Source organism: Myiozetetes cayanensis, unplaced genomic scaffold, assembly GCF_022539395.1.
Source record: "Myiozetetes cayanensis isolate MyiCay16 unplaced genomic scaffold, myiCay2020 scf21, whole genome shotgun sequence".
NCBI classification, from domain to species: Eukaryota; Metazoa; Chordata; class Aves; order Passeriformes; family Tyrannidae; genus Myiozetetes; species Myiozetetes cayanensis.
The window spans coordinates 5,185,627-5,209,354 of NW_026087423.1; the positions used below are offsets into that span (position 1 = coordinate 5,185,627).

A 23,728-nucleotide genomic window follows, 5' to 3' on the forward strand; every position below is an offset into this window, starting at 1 on the left:
CCATTAACCTTACAAGTAAAAGAAAGAGGCAAAGATGAAAAACGGCTTGCTAGTGGCAAAAGAACAACTCTCAAGAGTAAAGTCAGAAAAGAAATAATTGAATTTTAACTCTGATTATAGGGGCAATTAGTATCATCCCCTTCCCCAGTGGAAGCCATTTGCCAAGCTAGACAAGAAAAACAATGGAATATGCTTACTTGACTAAAATATGTGAATTTTTTAAAAACTATATTTTTCTAGGTAGAAACTGTGCCTGTTTCAAACACAAAAATCTCAGTAAATTCAACAGAGTCAGAGTCACTAATTCTCTTCCCTACATTCACTTTTATAAAATTGACTTCCAGTCATGGTTAGAGAGAAGGGCCAGGCTATCACCTCATTAAGCATTTTAATGAACCAACTTATACAAAATTTAAGTGTTCATTAAAAAAATGTTTCTAGATTGGTTGCCAAAATAACCTTGTATATATGAATTATATTTAATCAAGGCAAATATGCCTTCCTGAATCTGCAGGCAGGTAAGACAATGATTTTTTCTGTAGGAGTTTCTCTACCCTGTGGCCCAAGGGGCATTCAATGATGGGTGCTGGAAGCACTACACCTCTGACCTCTGTTGCTCTACAGAAGATATAGTGAAGGGAAATTAAGAAAATTAACAGAGGCCAAAAAAGAAGAAAAACGAGAAAAAGAGGATGGGAAAACACTGATTTGTTTTCATTCTTCAGTCATCCAAACTTTAGCTTGTACTGTAACCATAAAATATCTGCCATTTATACAGCTGACTGTATTTACAAATTAAGCTTGGGATTATACAATCATTTGGCTCAGAAGGGACTCCTGGAGGGAGGGTTTTTCATTTATTCCTCAGCAGTTTTCCACACAAATATGTCTTCACCACACCAGAAATGGTTTCCTCACACAGATGAAGAACAATAGCTTTATAATATCATTATTCAGGAACGTAGGAAAAGCGATGAAATGCTTGTTAACATTCCTGAGGAAGCCAGGCAGGCAGGCAGCGTGTTAGCTCCAGCATCTCTCCGAGGCAGAACAGCAAGGTCTGCGTTCTCTCTGCTTAAGGAGAGGTACTGGATGACCCACAAAGCCTTGGCTCCCCCAGCACCTCTGCAGCAAAGGCTCCCTGCAGCCTGGTGCCTCCTGACCGCACACCAGCACTGCTGACAGGCCGAGTTCCTAGGCTGTCAAATCGTTTCACAGAGTAGTTTGCTCTTCCTAGCACAAGAAGAAAATGTGTAGCAGAGAGATGTCTTTTACTTATCATCTGAACACCTCCCAGTCAGTGGGAAGCCGGCAGTGAGAATCTGCATTTACTGAACGGCCCTTTCACAGAGCAGAGCACTCGCTCTTGCTGGGCACGTTCCTGCCCAGGGAAAACACTGATACTTCATGGCTACAATATGGCCATCTCCTGAGGAGATTAAAGACAATTCTATCTTTTAAATTAGGGAGGGATTTAACCATCCTCTGCCCATATGCCCCTATCTACCTACTAAAGCATAAAAAAAAAAGAAAAAAGGCATAAAAATAGTAGGCTATTCATATGTGTTGTCATTATGGTATTGTTACTATTCTGTTTTGTGCAACTACACAGAAGGTCACTGTTAATGGTGGAGGTCACCTTCTTAGACACTTTTTTTTGCGTATCACCTGTTAAATGGTACTAAGTCTAATAACTTCTTTCAAGCATTATCTAGTTGCTGGAATTAAAGTTCTTTTTTTTTTTTTTTTTTTTTAATTATTCCTTTGTGGTTTCTGTTCCCTTGTGGTTGCATAAAAATGGCATCCAAAACACTCAGAAGCAAGAAGGGCAAAATTGAATAACTAAATCCTTGTGATTTCTGGGATGTCACTTGTGATTTCTTTTTTTTTTTTTTTAAACTTGAGTTGGCAACCCCTCATAATCATTTTCACATAAAGTGTTTAAGCACTAAAAAGACCGACATTTTTTTCAAAAAGTTGCAACAAATCATGCTCAAACTAAAATATAGCCATTAATTCCCTTAGAGCCCCCATACATGATTAAACTCCTACTCTCACCGTGCTGAGGGGCACCATCTCAACTCACATGGATGCACAGTAAGTTTCTTCAAGTTTTTTCCCTTTCCCCCCCATCTGATTTAAATTGCACCAGTTTGGTTGGAAGGCTCATGTTCCACGTAGCAGATGTCTAGGAGCTGGAAGTACATTTGCCAACTGAAAAGATACACACCAACTATGAGCAGGAGGGAGAGTAACTCAGATCTGTCACCAGCCAAGGACAGGAAGGAAGGCAGAGCGTAAGAGAGTTCTAGGAAAGTGATTTTAATCTGCTGTTGCCTCCAGTTTCAACTTTTTCAAGTACAGGGCAGGAAATGCTTAACATGAGGTTTCAGTCAGGTTGCCTCAAGCAACCTTGAAGAGCTGCCCCTTGGCACTGTGTGGTATTTGGGGGTTCTTCAGGTCAACATTAACAGAGACGCCAAACTGGGTAGAACGAATGTCTAGAATAGTTTCAGACCACCTCTTATGGATTTTCCTCTTCCCCTGCATGATGTATAGCCAGTTACCTCTAACAGAGACATTAAATTCTGTAACAAATCTTTCATTTTAATTCAAGTTATGGGAACCACTAAGGCTGAGCTTACACTTTGGGAGATGGGAGAGAAACAAAAGGCAGCTCTATCAGATCAAAAGAAACTCCCATATACTCAGTGCCATATTCCTGACAGTGACCAGTAACGGATGTCTAAAGAAAGGTACAAAAACAATTGAGGAATATAATAAAACTTCCTTGAAATAACTGCCCAGCTTCCAGGAGAGTTGAGGCATATTGCCTTTTTGTCCCCTATATCAGGGACTTCATAATATCCTACACCTCAAATTCACCTGTATGGCTCTGGTTGCACAGAATCCCCAAACTGTGAGCCTTGCACCCTGCTGCCCCTTTTCAGAACCAACTTTCCTCTGGTAAGACAGACAGACAGACAGACAGACAGACAGACTCTTAACCTGAAACACAACTAAGGAAAGAACCTAGAAACTCAATGTCCAGAACCTGCCATTCTGCTCAGCAGAGGTCCCCTGCCAGTGCCCAGTCACACCTGGTATGAACAAAGACAAAACAAAGTGAAATCACTTCTGTCTCAGCTTCTGGCCTCCAGTGGGTGCTCCCACCTTAGTTTGACCCTGTCTGCTCCAACTACAGAATGAAGAGCTTCAGGGTTACAGCAGAGAATAAACATACTGCATTGCTCTTGGAATTAAAAATAGAACAATTATCTGTAACACTTTGCAGCAAGACTTCATGCACATCAATGTGTGCATTATAGCATACAATGTGCATGCACAGCTTTTGTATGTGGGGAACAGTTACCAAAGATGGACATCAAGATCTTTATTACAATAGATTATTATTACCACAGAAGATGTGCCAGGAAAATACAAATAGTGTATATTAAACCATATGGAGAACTTGCTGGTACATGGAGCCCAACCATGAAATCTGAATACATTAAAAAAGTGCCCTACTATATAAAGCAATGTTTGGGGATTTTTTTTCTCCTTGTGAATTAATTTCTAATTTAGTTACCATAGAAACCATCCTGGCTCCATCTTTAAAAAAAAAAATCTCTGTATATATTTACACTCACACTGAGACAAAGAAGAGGAGAAAAGCATGCACAGGATTGCACCTGTACATGCAAGTTTATAGAGAAACGTGTAACTGGCCAAACAAAACAGACTTGGCAGTAATTTCTAGGAACTTAGCTAAAACTCCTGTAAGTCTAACAGCAGTATTCATTCATATAATGATTGCCATCACAGCAGAGCCATGAACATGAAAAACCTCCTCTCCCAGAAAATTGGGGCCTTTCTTTTCTGCTTGGGAAACAAATATGTACAATAATGCAATAAGAGTATTTTCTCTTAGAAATGAAAAAGGGAAATTCTGAGCATCCTGACATTATTCTAATATGTCAAATGAGAAGAAATCAGGCTAAGTGAATATGCTTTTTTTGCTCACTTCAGTCTCAGCTGAGTGACAGCTAACAAATTACACAACAGGCCATGACACGCAGATCCAGAGCAGCAGTTCTGCAGTAAAGTTTAACAACAGACAGCTTTACCCAGGTTTATTTCTTTTCATACAGTGCTGTCATAAACATTTCATAAATAATTCTTCTAGGAGTATGTCTGGGAGGAGCTGCTAGCTTTCTCTTTCACACTATGTTGTTTGTACTTGTAAAATCGAAGTCAGCTGTAATTTCAACAACCCTGAATCTTCTGTACAAGAGATTAAAAACACCACTGCTACTTGCTCCAGAATAAAAAGTTATTCCTATGGTAAAGTATCTACAGAAAACCACTGGGCTTAGTTCTTTTGTATCATGAAGGCTGAAGAGTTCTCAAAAAATAAAACCAAATGCATTTCATGGAACCAAATAAACACTCTAGGCAAAGGATTTCTGTTGAAAATAACCCTGGGGGACATTAATATGCTTAGAAAATCTTATGGTTGGCCATTTAATTTCTAAGATTAGATGCGACTACTTTTGTAGAGTGCTATAATTTGTGTTTTATCACCCATCTCTCTATGTGAAGACAGTAGCTGGGACAGTGGGCTGCAGCACCATCTGTACAAGGGATGACACACCAATGTGTGTTGTGAGCGCTGACCCAGATGGTGCAGAACAGTCACTCACCCACCGCCGGGCTGGAGCTTCGCAGGGGAACAGACCAGTTGAGGTTTAACCCAGACAAGGTCAATGCAGCACTGAGAGGGTTTTTTCCAAGTTGTTCACAGATTTCAGTTTGTCCCATTCTGGAATGTCAGCTGACACTACCAGCTTTCTGTCATGGGCACTTGCAGCCCTTTCTCTCTCAGATCTGGATTTTCTCACTGTGCTGTGTCTGTGTCATCTGTACTGGATTACTGCCACGTGCTCCACACAGTGTTACTTGAAGAGGATTTTTAAAATTTAACTGGCTGGAAAAGGAGACCACCAAAATATTTTATCATGCTAAACTCACGATGTACACTGTACCTGTTAACAGGAAGACCAACCTACTTGCATGCAGGAATAATCAAGATGTTAGCACTGATTCCCAAAGGTCTCAACAAGCTTTTTTGCTGTGTGAAGCATTCTGTGTGTGAGCCACCCCATCCCCACAGCTGAGACACACTGGAGTTCAATCCCCAGACTGAAATTCCTAAAGCCTGGAGGAAGTGATCTGCATGGAGGACTCCAGACTAACACTGCCTTCATCTGTTGGCAGACCCAAGTTCTAACTGAGAACATAGGTTTCAAACACTTTCTCTCTTTTCTAACACTGTTGCCAACATATTGCACTGGGTCAGCATACATCTTTTGTTGAAGGTTGTATTTTATTTCAAAGTGTATTTAATTTCTTATTAAAGAAATTAATTAAGGGAATTAAGTTTTTGTTGATTTACAAAATGGAATTATTATATAGCTGTCTAGCAGCTATACTACATCCTTGAGAGTATCCCTCTAGTAGCTACACTTTTCATCCTTCAGAGTACAAAAATATCACCACGCAGAGCACGGAATAATTATTTTTTGAAATAATGCTGGAAAATTCCACCTAGGGATACAGTGGAATCTAAGTTAAATTAGCTAGCATTAGCATTCAAAAACTAGACATGATTTAGGTCAACCACTGATCTCTCTTAATGTGGTAATTCACATTTTTCAAGTAGAAACACTCCCTCACACACACTTCTCAGTTCCCTATTCCCTACTGCTCATCTTCCTCATACATTAAAACAGAGGATACTCTTGACACTTAACCCTGCAGTGATGAACAAGTCAGCCTTGATCATGCAAAGTTCATCCTTGGCTTGAAGCATGTTGAGTAATTCCATCAAGTTCTACAAGAATACTTGTCTTATGCGAATCTGAGCCAAAGCATTCACTACTTTGAAGAGCTAATCACACTGCAGGATTCTTGTAGAGAAAGCTGGCAGATAATGCAGGGAAATAACCAGAACAAAGCCATGTAGCCATCAATCAGGTCATAACCCTATCAGGATTGCTGTGCTTGCAGCTGGGACAGAGTTAATTCTCTTCCTAGAAGCTGGTACAGTGCTGTGGTTTGGAATCAGTGTGAGAATAATGTTGATAAGACGCTGATGTTGTAGTTGTTGCTAAGCAATGCTTACCAGAAATCAGTTTCCCAGGCTCTGCCAGTGAGGAAGTGCACAAGAAGCTGGGAGGGAGTGTGGCCAGGACAGCTGATCCAAACTGGCCAAAGGGCTATTCCATACCAGAGAACATCATTCCCAGTGTATCAACTGGAGGGAGCTGGCCATGAGAGGCCAATTGCTGCCTGGGAACTGGTTGTGCATTGGTCAGCAGGTGGTGAGTAAACTACATTGTGTATGAGTTCTCCTTACATTACTAATTGTAATTATTTTAATATTTTACTTCGTTTCAGTTATTTAACTGTTCCTATCTCAGCTTTACCTTTTTTCCGATTCTTCTCCCCATCCCATCATAGAGGTGTGGGAGGGGAAGGATTGGATGCTACTTATTTGCTGGCTGACAGTATTTGTTAATCAAAAGTTCCCTCCAAAAAGATGTAAAGATATAGAAAACCCCATTTGCAGACTGATCCATGATACAATTTTGAGCCATTGTCATGATACAATTTTGAGCCATTCCTTAGTTGTTTAACCAATCTGAGGGATTAGAATCAGAGAAGAGCACTTACTTTATACTTAACCAAGGTTTGCACAGAGGTGCTAATTAACACAACATACAGCAAAACTGAATATAGATGTTAACAGATATAAAATGGAAATAAATTTCACAATTACAATATTAAAACAGAAGCACTAGATGGGAAAGCAGAGACACAGAATTCTGTCACGGCAATCACAGGCAACCATAGAGCAGATATGGACTATAATATAGTCCAGAATGACAAACAGACCATCTCCAGGCTCTCACCATGCACTGTGAGCCAGAACTGCTACACAATCCTATCTCAAAGCAGAAGGCACAAAAACCTAGAACATACCACAAAAAGCCGAAGATACCAGAGGCAACAGCAGTGTGTAAGTGGCAATCACAGCAGGGGATCTGATACATAAATGCCTATGTAAGTCTCAGAAGTGTTGTGTGTCCTATGTCAGTAAGAGGCACAGACACCCTCGTGGAAGATATCAGAGACATGGGGACAATTTTATGACAGTGCTGCTACTTCTGTGGGACTTGGAAAGACTCTGCTACAACAAAGGGGAATACAAGAAAGCTCCTTCAATTGCAGGAGATTGCTCAGCACAACTACCAATGCTTTCTTGTCAAGAGAAGTACAAGTCTAGTTGAGAAACGATAGACAAGAGGATAATTAAGATGAACAAAATGAGAATTTTTATAGAGGGCTCAACCATCAAGTATATGGTAAATGGTGCATAACTGAAAAATGTTGGTGCTTCTCTCCCCATGTTTTCAAGCTCGTGAGAAATAATCCTTTAATGTCCCCTTCAAGAGAGGCACATTTACCCAGTAAATATGTCTGTAACACAATTCTCCCTTCCTTTAGCTGCTCATGGCTTGTTTAACGTGCCCGTGTGGAATTTCACATCACGGGCCCTTCACAAAACTTTCAAATGAGAAACAGGTGTTAAAGTGAGGGCTGAGAATGGACGGGTGTGTTTATCAGCTGTATAAACTTACGTTGAAGAAATTGGTCTTGTTCCTCTCGCAGAAGAGGCCCTGTGCAGGCATGTGCTTCAGCTGCTGCCACGGGACCCCGCTGCCCAGGAGCACGTCCCGGGCCCACTGCAGGTTCTGTGGACAGAGAAGGGCTGGTGAGTTGCAGGCAGGGGATGGAAATGCCACCACAGGTAAAAAGTACAGAGCGCTCACTTGCTTGTATTTATTAACCTACAGTGTCATTTCTCATTTTCCGTGTAGCTGCTGTTCCGACAGTATTTGTAGAGGCGTGATCTGGAGAAGACATCCCTCAGGGGAGAGAGGCCAGTTTGTTGCTCAGAGCAAGCATCCAAGCCCCAGAGACTGGCCAGGCTCCTACAGCTGCTGAATCCAGCCTCAGATCATCCAGTTTTGCATTCTTGTATTTTTTTCAACCTGTCTTTGCTTCACTGATACCCATCCTCCATCTCCTATCACCTGCAGAAACCTGAACTGTAGGTATATTTAAAACACCCTAATTTTTTTGTTAAAAACTGAATCCTGCAGCCTTCCCCTGCACACCAGGCCCCTCACTGCCCCCTGGCCCTCCCTATTCCTCAGTCTCTTGTTTCTCCCCACATACTCTGGAAGCTGTCCCTCAGGTATTCCCTTGGGCTAACTAGCAGGGAATTCCTTCCAGCTTTCAGGCCTCACAAGAAAGGCAACCTTTAGGTTTAAACTGCAGCCTTCTTTTAGTGGGGTGGTGAATTTGAGCCTCTTACCTCTACCCAGCCATTGCTCACTCTGTAATTTCACTTAACCTCTCTGAAAAATTCCATGATCAGCATTAGATTTGGTTAATAGTGCACAGTGAGTTAACAAGAAAGTACTGGTAGATGACTAAATGATAAATGGCAACCAAAAATTCATAAAAGCACTACCCTTCTAAGAGTTCAGTGCATGAGCCTCTCTTGTGCAGTTGAGAACTAGGGACAGCTGTTGGCTCCAGGCAGAATGTTACCAACAGATGGGACAATTATTAATTGTGAGGCTTCACCAATGGAAGTTTTGCTTTCCTTCGTGTTTTCATTTCAGTGTTAGAAAGCAGCATTTGACTGGCTTTTTTACAGACAACTTCACAACAGAGAAGATAAAAGAAAGAGGAAGATGTTTGGTTCATAGAGGCAAATGACAATGTTGAACTCTGGCTCGTGTTCTGTGAGTCATAAATTTGATTAAGTCATGTCCATCCACGAAGTATATTCCAGCTGTAATATCTTTTTTTTGGGGGGAGGGGAGTGGTATTAGCCAAGTTCTTATCCCATATTCCAGATTATTTTCTTTATGAGACTCTGGTGAAACACTAGAAGCTCTGCTCAATCATCAGTGCCTTTGTCCTAATGACAGTAATCATGCAGAAATCTCCAATGTCTTACCAGAATTGGAGCATCCCCTCTAGCAAAATGCTGATTACAGATTCATTTGCAAGAGAGCTGAATGCTGGAAATACTAACCAGATATTTACGGATGTCAAAAATCCTTCATTCGGAAAGCTGACATAGGTACTTCCACAGGGCCTTCATGATTACAGTGTAGGACAGTGCAGGGGATCTGGATAGCTTTCTCTTGGTATGGAACAAATACATGTTCACTCATAAAGATCACAAGCTACTTCCTGGCTAGTCAGGGAAATCAGTAAATTTAATTGTTATCATTGAGTGTCAAGTTTAAGACTGAAGAAAGCAAAGTATGTAAACTTAACTGTATACTAACTTTTCTCTACAGAACTTCTTTCCTAATATGTATTTCTGTAATCCTATTAACCTAATCCTGCAAAATAGTGGAATATACGTACAGAAGAAAATGCAACACAAAAGAACCTACAAAAATCTGTTCTCCCAAGAAAGTCATCCTGTTTTGAATAAAATCAGAATCCAGTAAAAATAAGCCTATCATAACGTCTAAGATCCAGGCATGTAAGTGCTTTCCTTTATGCCAATCACAGTCATCAGAAATGTAAGTTAATTCCAAGTGTGAAAATGAGGCAAAAACTGCCTAACGTGCGGCAATCCGAATCTTACATTAAAACTATCACATGAAAATTCAAGGAAAACAAAACCTTTAAGAGAGTTACATCCCCACCACAAAGCCTAAATGTAAAATCCCAGTCTAAAGAAATTTTAGCTATGGATGTATTCTCCAATTGAAGTTTCATAATGAAAAGGTTAAGAGGTCATTAATTGTAGCATCGTGGTCTGGTGGTCCTCTGTGCACATTACACTGACCATCCACAGGCATGTGTTTGGTACACATAATTCACACGCTCTTATTGAACAAGATGATGGCAGTAACCCAGCCAGGAGGAGAAAAGATCATTCAGACAAATGGGGCAATTACACGGTAACTTCACACAATCAAAACTAACAGGAATAAAAGATGTAGTTACAGATTTTCCACTACCCTTCTCCTTAAATCAGCATGATCAGTTATTCCCAGTAAATACGCCTGAGCAGGTCTCAACCCATTAGATTTCACAGAGTCTGCTCTGCTTGGTTTTCAGCTGATGAAGTTATTAGGAGTGGGTGAAGGGATCCAGGACATAGCAAAAAGGATTTATTCTTCTTGGCACTCTGCTTACCAGCCTGAAATGCTGGATTTGGCTGTCTGACTCAGGGCAATTATGAAATACTCTTTCCAGTTCAGCTGTTGCCTCCCACATCTTTATCACCCCAAGATTCAAAGACAAGATGACTGATATGGTACAATAACTTGAAAAAAAAAAGTTGAAGTGGAAAAGGAAAATCTCTTATGGTCAGCCAAGCGGAACTCTGAGTCACCTGGGAAGGATACCTCTTAACTCAGTGGTGTCAGCAGCACCTTCACCTAACCTGGAAACTCCACGAAGTGTTGCTGAGAGGGGAACAAAACACTCCACTATACCTCAATCCTTCCCTCTATTTTCTTTCACAGTCCATTAGAAGGCTTTGTCTCAAAAAGCTCCTCGTACTCCTGCATCAAATAAAAGCAAAATAAGAAGACTATTGGCCTTGAAGGGCAGCTTTGGAATGAACTGTTATTACCAAACTGATTTTGCTTGAAATGTTTACATCTACTATGCCTACACATTATCTGTGTCTCTAAGTATATAATTAGGCCTACAAATATATAATCTTACAATTTTTATATGCATGTATTATGCCTAGTTTGACTAACTTGTCACGCCACTGACCTTGTGTCATACCTGACATTAATTTCCTCATTAAGGGCTCTGTTAATAATGGATACACACTTTAAAAACCCTAAGTCATACACACAGTATCTGTGAGCACATTCTTTCAGGATTTATAGGATATTTTTTTGTTTTGAGATTAAAAATGCACATAAGTAAGTATTTTTATTACCTGACAACCTGCTGGTTGCAGAGTATTGGGCCAGTTCCCCATACTAATCCCTAAGGGCCATAAGGCAAATACTTTTCACAAAACTTCTTAATTACGCTGACAAACAACGTCTTGCCAAGTCTTAACTTCTCCTTCCAAACTGTGCCAACATTTGGAGGTAAAAATCACAAAGGATGATGGCTTTACTTCAAGAAAAGGTGAATGGGAAACTGAAGTAACTTCTGAAAATTCATCCTTACTTTCCTGCACATTTATTCCAACAAAAAACAACTATGTACAAATTTGCTCTGGTAATAAAATGAAGAGAAATAGCCTCCAAATAGTGAGACGGATTTTGCAGGGGAAAAAACCCAACAGAACACGTAGCCAAACAAAATGTTCAAAGATTTTGAAACGATGTTATAAAAAGCACTCAACAACTATTTTTACTAATCTTCCAACAGCAAAACCAGGAATACCGTAAAATAGGAGAAAACAGATTGCATATGGAAAACTTGTTTTTCTGTGCACTGTGGAGACCTGCCAATCCTCTCCTTTCCCAGCCAACCATGAATTTTGGCCATCAGTCTAAATTCTTCATGCAAATTCCTGGCGCTGGTACGTAAATGCTGAATTTTCCAAGATGGTTGTATGGATTTAAAAATTAATTACAGTTTTCTAAAATTTACCACTCTGCCCCCGCAACAACTCAACCTGATATAATTTATCTCATTTTTAAAATCAAGTTTACCATCAGTATATGTAAGCCCTCTTCTTACTCCAGTTACTGCTAAAAATACATAGATCCATTTTGTGCTTTAAGTTCATTCAGGAGTCTAAATCCCACTAAAGACATACTAATGTGCCATGAAAACACAGGTATTTGACACTGAACCTGAATGAAGAAAATTAAATCCCATGAAAATATGTACTAGACATATATCAAAAGGAGAGTCAAGCGGTTGTTTTTATTATGCAGAGAAGCAACAAAAAAAAAAGCACAGTAAACCCCAAAAAGGCCAGTTGAAGGCAGCCTGGTAACTACTAGGCTCAAACAGAGAGGATTCAATTTTTCTGAGTTCCAAGAGGAAACAGATTTAGACAACAATGTGTATTTCATATAGAAAACCATCATTAAATTGATATTTATAAAGGGAGAGAGATATAAAAAACAAAAGAAAAAGCTTCATAAGGGAAAAATAATAGAAGAAAATATTTTGCAAGTAGTTCCTCAGGCAAGGACTTGCTATTTGAACAAATAAATTGAAAACAGGCAGCTTTTTCTGTTGAATGTTGATACAAAATCATGTCAGCAAAAGTAATGACAGATTGTAGGAATCTAAGGCTCCTATTAATGATCAGCTCCATGGAAAATTAACAACTGTTACACACAAACAGCATAAGAATGTTTTCAAAACAAGGTCCCTCTAAAAAAGGGTAATATTTTTCTGGATAATCACTGTACAGCCAAGGGGAATGTTCATCACCTTCCAGGAGGTTGGTAAGACATGCTCATGCTCGGTGCTGGTGACATGTTTTCTACTCTGAGGCCAGGGCTATGATTTGTTTCCCTTCCCTATTACTCACACAAGCTTCAGTACTGGTGGGGAAGAGAATTCAGGAAGCCATGCAGAACAGCACATGACCTAACAAAAGACTTCCAAATACAAAATCTGTGAATTCAAACCTTGATTATGACAATTAGTAAAATAGCTGATAATTTTCTGATCGTTTCAATGTACTATTCCTGCACATTTTACTAACAAAGACCCAAAGTACTCAGAAAGGTTATCTCTGTCACATGATATGTTTACATCAATACTGATGAATGTTTGCTTCCAAGTCACTTTTCAGCCCATTTATTCAGTAAAATAAATAACTGCTGTCACTTTTATGAGAACATCTTAATTTATGTGATGTATCTAAAATGTAATTCTCTGCTGAACGACAAAAAACTACTTAGTTCAGTAATGAAAAAAGAAATTTTCTACTCAACTGACCTCACACATAAGTCAGACAACCTAGGAGCTGAAGACTTCCTAAAGTCTTCCAATCCAAACTGCATTAAAAAAGCTTATCTGCTGTATTTTAACACTGAATTAATCCAAACGACAACACAGTTTGTTCAGAGGGCAGTAAACACAGCTATTCTGTCAGTGCTCTGCTCACCTTGTGTGTTTTGCTGTAGGTGTACAGGTAGGCCAGCCTGTAGAGGCTCTTGTAGTGCTGGGGGAAGCGGCTGAGGCAGAGGCAGAAGGAGGCGATGCACTGCTCCGTCAGGAACTTCCGCTGCTCCTCCAGGTCTGCGGGGAGACCGTGAGGAAACTCGGATGCATCTCCACCAGGCTCAGCTTTCTTCTTGCAGTCCCACTGTGAGGGTGGGGGGATTGCAGCTTTGATGGGATTGCCAGAAGCAGGCTGAGGATCCACCACAAGTTTTTGGCCAGTAGGCTCAGCAGGATTGTAGGATTCTGAGCTCTCCAGCACTTCTTCTGGCTTTCCTGCAGCTGGAACATTAAGAGAGAAGTGATAATGAAATTGCCATTACCAAACGGCAAATGAAATATACAAAAGGACAAAAATTAAATATGACAAAAGGTAAACCTTTCCTTCATTAAAGCATAGACAGCAATATTGATGGGTTCCTGAAAAAAAAATTACTATTCCTGATATTCACTGAATAGTAATCTTCAACTCACTAGCAGAGCCACACACTGATCTTTCCATCGTCTTCACTGAGTTTTTCCCTCATCAATAGTATGAATTCAGCATACCTAACATAATGCAGGACTTTATATAATACTCTTGAAAGATGGGGGAGGAGGAGGGAAAGTAACAAAAGAGTAAATTCAGTAAAATTCTATTGCAGAGAAAGGAAGGAACAGAAAATTAAAGCCACCTTGCCAAGAGAAATTCTTAACATCTGACTAGAAGAGCACAATTCAGAATACAATATAGCCTTGGACAGAATGATCAGCTGCAGCTTAATTGGTCTTCTGCATAGTGTAGGACCCACAGTTCCATCTAAACATTTTTGTGATTAACTTGGTAACTCATGGTTCAACTGACCCATCTTTTCTTGAAGGATATCAAATCTTACTTCAGAAAACATCTGTGACAATGGGATCTTCCACATTTCCTGTTAACTAATCATTAATGCTGAAAACATGCATGCTACATGAAGATTAATTTCTTTAACTTTGATTTTTAGTCATGGAAGTTTACCATGTGTTTGTCTTTGCTAGGATTAAGAGCCTCTTACATTAGATCTTATCTCCTAGCAGATAGTGTAGAGATACACTAAAGTGTACTTCTAAAGCTGCTCCATAACTTCTTCTCTGATAAGGCTGAACTTTTGATTCAAACACGTTTTTCAGAACACACATTTTTCAAAATTTGCTTGTACAATGTCTGCATCCATTATAATTTTATAATATAGGTACCTTTAAGGAAAAAAATATCTAATAAACATCAGTAATGTAAGAATGCTTTCGACAGTTTTTCTGACAGACAGCTGATGACAATGACACAACTCACTGCAAGTCTGAAAAAGAGTCATGTTTTTAGTCTAGTACCCAAAAGGCTACTGGATTTAATGATTATGGAAATACTATTTTAACAAAACTAGGAACTGGCATCTATTTCAGCACAGGTTTCCCTAGCTTAGGCAAGACTGAAGTAAAATATTTTTAAAAACAAGAAACCAAGGTAATCTGACTCTATAAACAAAAAGATGACTGCTTGGAGGCTGTTCCTGGTGAGATCAGGGGAGTAAACCAGGACTATCCACACACCGTGGTTTCTGGATCTATGAAACTGGAAAACACTTAAGTATAAACTGGTAAAAAAGACTTAACATCCCACAAAGAGCCACAACCTGGAAAGGTGGGAAAAATTTAGACATTGGTTGTGTTTGTCTTTCCCTGTTGAAGTCCAGCCTGTCTATCTACTGCCATATCCAACTGTCCAAACTTCAGACAAAGGGAAATTCCAGCTAATAGATTTTTAAACAATTTTTCCAGTAGAATACAGAACATTTAGTACTATTATATATGGAAAAATCTGGTAGAGAGTAATTCTAGTTCTCCACTGAAATGAAGTATCCAGTGGAATAAAACATCTAATTCCACTACTTGTTCTCTTCTATGAACTGAATATCTGCTGCTGCTGAGCCAGAACAAAAACACATCTATACCTGGGAAAAGTAAAAATGTCTTGTTTGAGATTATCTTCAAATAACTACTCCTTAAATTATTTAGAGATTTGAAAACTGAAGAAAAACTAAATAACCTAAAAGAAGGCAAGTCAGTCAAAGGGCCACCCCAGATAGCAGTTTATCATCACTATTCTTTTCTTTGTAAGATTGGATTGGCACCCACATAAGCAAAGCACAGTTCCAAATTTAAGTTACACATACACAGCAATATCAACCAGTTCAAATTCTCAGTCACAGTGCAGCACATTTCAGTGCTTCTGCAAGCCAGAAGAAATATTTTAATGATATATTCCAACTGACATTATCTATTAAATCAGGCATACCCTTTTCCTCTGTAGACCCCAGGGTCTCTTTGCTGTTCAGCAGTGTATCAGCACAGGTAGTAGAAATCCTCTTCTCTGTGTAAGTTTTCCTCAGGCTGTCTTGAGAACTGGCAGGCTCATTAAACATATCCTGTGTGGAACTGGAGTCAGACAGCACTGCTCCAGTGCTATCCTGACTCCTCTCTGCAAAAGAGATAAAGAAGGAATGCACCACTTCATACCCTTCAAGCTGTTACTTGCCTCTGTAACAGCAACATAAAACTGTAGCCACTCTGCAAACCTCTTACAAGTGCAATACAGGATCCTTAACCACTAATGAAATAAAGGTATTTATTTCTCCACACATTTCTTCCTAGAAAATAACCCTGACATTTGATTCAAAAGCGATAATGCTCAACTTTGAAAAGCAGTTAGGCTGGGGACACAGTATTTCAGCTAGTATGGCCCCTAAGAGTTTTCAGGTTTCCTGTACCATTTGCATTGAAAAGCACCCAGTAAAAGTTTGAGTCTGACACAAGCAAAGGTCAATTGACAAGAGAAAACCATGAACAACAATACTGGTAAAAATTACTCATAAAGGACAGAAATATCAGTACCATTCAAGGGCAAAGACTTACAGGAGTGATCTCTGATGAAATCTATCCTGCAGGTGCAAGATGCTGTTCAACAAATGCTCTGAAAGGTGATTTGATATGGCAAATAAACAATCCACCAAAGAACTAGGCCTAAGACAGGAAAATTCCTGGATTTCAAGGCAATCAACAGACAACAGAAGTGACTTTCTTGACAAGTGGAGCAGTGGCTGCTGACTACATTACAGTCACAACTAAGTTGTTACTCTGCTGAGAGCTGTTACAGCACAGGAACCGGAGATAAAATGGGGGATAAAACACAAACCTCAGAACAAAGAGGCAAACGAAAACCTTCCACCCGTGTCTGAAACCTGCCTGATATAACCCACGTTCTTCTACATCAGGGGTTATCAGAGGCAATTCTGCATGACTGAAGAACACTTTTATTCCCCTGAGATGGGAAACTGGCATTTTTCCCTAATGCTGTGCCAACATAATTCAGTGTTCAATTCCAACGCAGGCAACTCTTTTAAAATCTGCAGCCCAAAAGATTATTTTCCAATTTCTTCTTAAGATACTGATAGCTGATTCTATGATCTAGTTCAAGATGTCCCTGCTCAGTGCAGCAGGGTTGGACTAGATGATCTTTAAAGGTCCCTTGAAACCCAAACCATTCTGTGATTCTATACAGGAATGGCATAACCAGGAGGCATGTTGCATCCATTGTCTAGGTAGTTCTGCTGCATTCTGCTTCATTAATTTTATTGGTAAGATCAAGAAAGAAAATTAACAAAGGAAAAGTCCCTGCTTTGAGATGAGTGGATAATTTAATTAAATTTCTTCTGTTCCATCTGAATTGCACTTGTTCAGGAGAGAGCTAAGGGCCTCCTATGAATTTATTTCATCAAGATAAATCCCTTTGCAAACCTTCAGCTTGCAGATCAGGTTCTGCTTATTAGGATTCCCATGAATTGAAACCAAATTTGATACACTCCGTTGGCTTTTCACTACCACACAAAGAAAACCTTCCCTTTTCAGTGAACAGATCTTAATAAAACTGTATCTTGAAAAAGAACAGGAGAACAGTATTTGTGTCCTAATTGGAAGCTATACAGTTGGTTAATGATGACAGGTTTTATACTGAAAGAATATCATTTTAAAAAATGGGAAGAGAAGGATTCTGAAGAGAGGTCAGTCAAGCTTTAAATGACTCATTTATAAAGCTTTAATAACCTTCTGTGGTACAAATCGATACCACTGAACTCCCAGTTGACATCAGGAAAAACATTTACAGTGGCTCCCTTGATTTTTTTTTTTTAAAGGAAGTTTCTGCATTTGTGGCAAAGAGGCTGAATTACTCATCTAGGGAAGAAAAAAGAAGTTGCAAGTTTCCAAATGCTGCCACAAGCCTGGAGGTCACTTCTGATGTGTGGGTTACAACAGATGAAGCATTAGAATGTAAATCAAGAACTGCTAGACCAATATGCGAGGGAGAGATCAGATCAGGAGGAAATTACACTAATTTTTCAGCATGCAAAGATAGACAGTGACTCAACACATTAAATTCCAAATGTATGCATGACATGGGTGCTTTTCCCTATGGGGAACAAATGTAAATACCTCCTTACAATTAGCTAGCTATTTTGATTTGAAATTTCTACTGAAATGAGTGTTCATTCTTCTTTTCTTTCAATACATGAAATATATTTTAAAAAATAATTATATTAACACTGGGCTCCTTAATCACTGAAAACCAGAGGAAAATGACTACTCAGACAACTTCCTATTATATTGGATATTTCTTGAATGCAGCAGATGCTTTCAAACTAAGTGAGCCAGATGGAAAACACTGGAGTATTTCAGAAATTAGCAGCAGCCACCAGTTATTAGTAGTAATTTCTCAGAAATCACAGAGGATGGGTAAAGTCCCAGGGAATGTAAACCAGAGTGTAGTACCTATCTTTACAAAGAATGAAAGGTCAAAGCTGTTAGCCAGCCAGCCTTCATCTTGCACAGAGTTATTTGAGCATAAATAAATAAATCCTGCTAGAAGCACCTAAAAGACAACACTATCAGTAGTAGAAAAGGTGTGAGTGTGTCCCAGCACACATATCCACATGTGCCTGAGAAGAATTCACGATTCTCAAACAGAAAGCAGCCAAAACGTCCAGCTACTCCAAAAGCAATTCAGCAAACCAGCACACTCGAATGTATAATCAGTAACTTCACAGAAAAAAGATAAGTCAGAGTCTTCCTGTTCTACCGAGCACTAATGAAAATTAAACTTAATTATGGTGCCTGTATTTGGGACTCACGTTTTAAAAAATACACTGAATTAAGTAAAATTAATTCAGAGGAGAGGATAAAAAAATGATGAGAGATTAATGAGATGGCATATATGAAAACTGTTAGGAGAATTGGACTTATTTATCTTCAAAAAGATGAGGGAGAATTTCCAAATACATACAACTAACCAAAATAAAAACACAATAATTACTGTTCAGATTCACTAAGTACAGTGCAAAAGGCAACAGGTTTTAATTGCAGTAAGAACACTGACTTTTTATTTCCCCTCATTTCCAAATTACTGTTACATATAGTTAAAAAACAGCATCATGAACCTATAGAATCACTAGAGGCTTTCAAGGACAGGAAGATGAACAGCTCTCATTTGTTAGGTTACCCAAGATGCTCCTTAACATCATAAAAAAACTCTGTCATTACCTAAATGCTGCAGTGTGTAATGCAGAACTCCTGGCAACTGTACCAAGTTACATCCTAACTCTGCTCTTCTAGAAAGATAAAGAGATGACATATTTTTATACATGGAAGTCCTATTCTTTTCTAGCCTAACTCACAGATATAGCTCATATATATGCTAGACGGACACACAGCACATATTTTTACATTTTTTGTGCTGTAGTTTAGACAGTCACTGGTGTTACTCAACCTACATGCCAAAGACTGCAGTCTGTGAGACATGAGAATGAATTCTGAATTCCCAACTGCTATCAGCACCTGTCCTCTTGAAAGATGCAAATCCAAGGAGAACATCAGTGCTTTTTAATAATTTCTGCTATAATTAAAGGTAGTTCAATGCAACTCAGTGCATTTAAGTTTAATATTTTGTTTACCTATATTCTTGGTTGCCCCCACCCCAGCAATAGCAACAAGGCAAGCTTTTCCAAAAAGCTAAAGCAATCCCATGCTGTGGGAAAATGGTAAATCAAGGACGAAATATTCTTTTGAGGTTCCTTCCTGTAAAGTTTCCTATTATCTCAAAAGCTAAGATAAAAATATACAACTGGGTATTAATGTCCCCAAATTATTATCTGCAGCGGAAATGAAGGGTCTAGGGAAAAAGTTCTACTAAATTGTGCATAAGTAACTGCAACAATATTCCTGTTAAAAATATGATCTGATAGCAGATATCTCTCTGTGGTATTATTATATTTTGTTTCATTACTTCATTGTATCGTTCCTAAGTTTTAGGAAGAATTCAGACAACCTGATGAGCTGAAATCTCTATTTCATGTAAAATTAAGTATTTCATGTTTATTTCTAAAGATTCAGGAAATGGCACTTCATAGCAATTTTTTTTCTTTTTTTACCTCATTCCTCATAATGTGCCCAACTTGTGACATTTCAGGGATTTCTGTGATAGATTATATCACCTACTCTGTCAGTGGGTGAAAAAGAGCAACTCTGGAGAGAAGATGCAAAAAGAGCAAAAGGAAGAATCTTGTTAACCTTCCAAGATATTAGTAAAAAACTATTAGTTATTACTGGAAAGATGTTATTGGGAAGAAAAGCTTCATGTGTACTGCTAAGACCTTTATTGTATCAGTGAGATCCTGAACTCTCATTACTGAAGCACATCTATTGTAGACGTTAGAAAAAATATCTGCAGTCCATTCGACATAATTTGATGCTTAAGAGCATTTTAAATTAATCTTCTCCTGAACAAAACAGGTTTACTGGGTTGACCTCAAAAATCCCTCTTCCACACCATTCCTCCATAGCAGAAAAAGCCATTGGCCTGTCACTGTCACTGCTCCATACACCTCATGCCTACCAATCAACAGGGAAAAGTCGTGTTAAAACTCTGGAGAACCTAAATGATTATTTAACTTTAAAATGCAACACAAGGGCTCGGTTCTGCACTGGCATCACCCTGTGCCAGCACCCCCCCTACGCACCAGGAGCCCCGTGAACCATCCATAAACCTGGTCACCTAGACTGTGTCCACTCAGCACTGAGAAAAGGACGAGGAGAGAGGGTGATGTGTCACAGTCTCAGTGACCTGAATTAGCAGACAGACAATCCTAATGGCAGAGCTCTCACTGCTAACTATGCTGACCAGGTACCAGCTCTCGTGGTACAAGCTTACAGAATTTATTCTCAGGGGAGCTGAAACACAGTGTCGTGGTGCCAGTGTGAGTGAGGTGTCCTGCCTTTGTCAATTCATTTCTATGCAGCTCAGTGAGGAGGGAGTAGACCTCTGAAACATCTGCATGTGGGAGTAGGTAAAAGAAAGCCACAGAAAGCCAAGAAGGTACAACTCACTTCTGAATAATATCTTTTTCTGTCTTAAATATCTGAAGAAAAATGTAAGGCCAGTTATTACAAGAAGGTATCTGAATGATGATAAACAACTGGCTACAAGTCAAAAAATCAAAAACAAGTGGCACAGGAAGCTTTTCTAAAGAGCTCTATATATATGCTAACTCAATTTACAGTAAAAAAAAAATTCTGCTGCACAGTTCAGAGCTTATAAATAATCAACTATATAGAACAACAAAAAACATCTTGTCTCATGCAATAAAGGTGGGTTGTTCACAGGCTGTGGAGGTACAGACTCTCTTTGTACTGTCTGGCACTATATCTGCCTCTTCAGTTCCATGTATCAGCATTTTTCTTTACTGGTCTGCAGTCAGAAACATGATGTATCACAGAATTCTCATTCTGCAAACAGATTCCACCCATAACAGAAGACAACATTCAGCTCTATGTCAAAAGGCACTTGCACATTACTAAAAACAAAAGAATTGCAGAGATTTGCATGGAGCAGGTTAATTTCTTGAGGACAGCAAGTCCTCTGAATATTTAAAGGGAGTTCTCTTTTAACATGAGTCAAAGATGACAGCCTATGTTTTGTCTGGCTGCAGGGAACACCCAATGTGTTTCCATAACTTGCAGTCCTATATTGCTGTTCTGTCTTCAAGAGCAGAGCAACAGAGTATCTCACCAATGTCCCGTCTATTTAGACAAATACTTTTTACATAATCTCACGCTACGTCTCAGTGGGACTCTTGCACTAATCAGAGAGAGGTTAAATTGGGGAAAGGTAAAAGTGGGGCATACTGCAATAAACTGGGTCTGGTTCATTATTCAGGTAGTCCAGTATGCAGTGCACATGAACATTCATCACCACATGCCAGAACAGGGTATGTACTGCAGACCCAAAGATTTCATTTTAAACTGCTGAAGAGAGGGAATTTTGAAGGCTAAGATTTCAGTGTTCCAAAACGCAACGTGGACATTCTTTTAACGCACTGGAGAAACATCCGCTCCATCTTAGAAACTTATTTCATTTAGCATGAGTGACAACCTGGTGTGAGAAGTTTCTCAGAGATCACCTTTGTCTCATCAGGATGCTGAGAACCCCCGTTTACAAAACACTGTGCATCTTCATAACATTTGCAGAATTACAGACCGACAAACTATGGAGTGAGACTTCTCCCACAGCACGAAGCAAGTAGCCTTTCCCAGTGAGTTTATCATGCAGGTTCTGCCAATTATTAAAAGCAAGCCGTGACAGGTAAAAGCAGGAAGAGAATGCCTGGGGAACAGAGATTTGTGTAAAGGTTAGAGGCAGCACGGGCAATATTGGTTGCAAAAGCAATCGGGCAAAGACAAACACAAAAAAGGACAATTAAGTCTAACTACACACGACAAACTACATGACATGGATGAAGACTTATACAATAACACATTTTAACACTGCAACAAGCAATGGATACATCATCTGCATACCACCACAGTAATATGGAATTGAGTATCAACACAACAAAGGCATATTATAGAAAAAAAAGACCTCCCAGCAATCCCCCAGTACACTTTTTGGGAAACATATCTCATTGATATTTTTTTTTAATTTTATTACTTTTCGTGCTTTATGTACTAACTGTAATGCTTAGCTCTACATTTAGGTAAATCTAAACTGCTTCAAGTCTGTGCTGCAGTTGATCTTTACTGCCTATTTACATCCAGCCTGTACAAAGGAGGACAGAGAACACGTCTGTTCTGGTACATAACACTGGCCATTTAGCTGTGGAAATACAGTAACATAGAGTCAGGGTGCCTGGTGAGTTCCTGGTTTTTCTTGTTTCCTACTTTACCTTTGGAAAATAAGAATCTGAATCTCAAGGCTTCTACTACCAAATGCAAGTTTTCACTTTGGAGGGTTATAAAACAGCAACAGGCAAGGGTGATGACAGGAAAGACAGGATTAACAGAAGGAAGGAAAAGATGTTGCTGAATGGCAGGACGAGAAAAGAGAAAGGAAGCTGCCCATTTTCCACACATGACAGCAGCCAGTCAGCCAGCAAATAACAGCTGCCACTCAGCAATACTTCTGTCTCCCTGAAGGAGATATATGCAGCAGCTGCCATGAGGAAAAAGAAGTTTAGTTACTTTACAAGCTGTATTTACTGGTTCCTTTCTCCCATTTTCATTAAATATATGACTTTAAACTAGTACCACCAGCATTCTCTGGATATAAAGCCTTTCAATGCTCTCAACTTTGTGATTTCTGCATATGCTTTCACCAGCAAAATGTGCTAGAGAGCTACAGAACAGTAATGACACTTAAAATCTATCCAAACTAAGTCTTGAAGATCACAGTCTCAATATTTTCAAGAAAAGATGTCTGGTTGTACAGTAATTCTCTCCTGTTTGTAATGAGATCATTTGCTGCTCTAGAAGGCACATTGTTGGATATCTTGTTAAAAAAAACCCCAAACTAACAACCCCACCAAAACCCAAACCCACGATCAACCAGAAATTAATAGAAAAAGTAGGGTTCAGAAAGAACCACAAGAGTTCATCTAGTCCATTCCTTTTTCTACCTGGATAATTACATTACCATCATACCTGGCAGACAGCTGTATTGCCATTTTTTAAAGACTTCCAGTGCTAAACTGTTGCAGGGTTACACTAAAACAGTACTTCCTAAGACTGTTTTCTAATGTTCAGATTGAAAATGCAATTTAAGTCTAATATCATCTGTTTGGTCTTCCATGAACATGGAAATCCTAAGGTTTTACCTCTCGCTCTTTACACAGTTTTCAGCACTATTTAAGTTATTCTGCTGTCATATCTCCCCTGAGTCTTCTCTTCCCAGTTCCTTCTCCTTTCCTCACAGGTCATGTTTTCTTGAAGCATAGAACACAAAAATGGTCAAAAAAGGTCTCATAGGATCCTCACCAGGATCCCAAATAGCATCTTGCTTGTGGTTAACACATGAAAAGAACTTACTAGGTAAGACTGGACAATACTCTGTTTATGTCATATA

At 39.2% G+C, this 23,728-nt stretch overlaps 1 protein-coding gene across 3 annotated transcripts in view; it reads right to left on the reverse strand.

The window, feature by feature from the left end:
- The window catches only part of CABIN1 (calcineurin binding protein 1), a 109,948-nt gene that overhangs the window by 54,088 nt on the left and 32,132 nt on the right, over positions 1-23,728 (reverse strand). For all 3 annotated transcript variants that reach the window (XM_050318865.1, XM_050318867.1, XM_050318866.1), the window contains 3 exons: positions 15,581-15,763; positions 13,211-13,548; positions 7,704-7,817 (listed from right to left, as the gene is read on the reverse strand). In XM_050318865.1, coding sequence (XP_050174822.1) covers positions 7,704-7,817; positions 13,211-13,548; positions 15,581-15,763 — 635 coding nt within the window. The remainder of the gene's footprint in view (positions 1-7,703; positions 7,818-13,210; positions 13,549-15,580; positions 15,764-23,728) is intronic.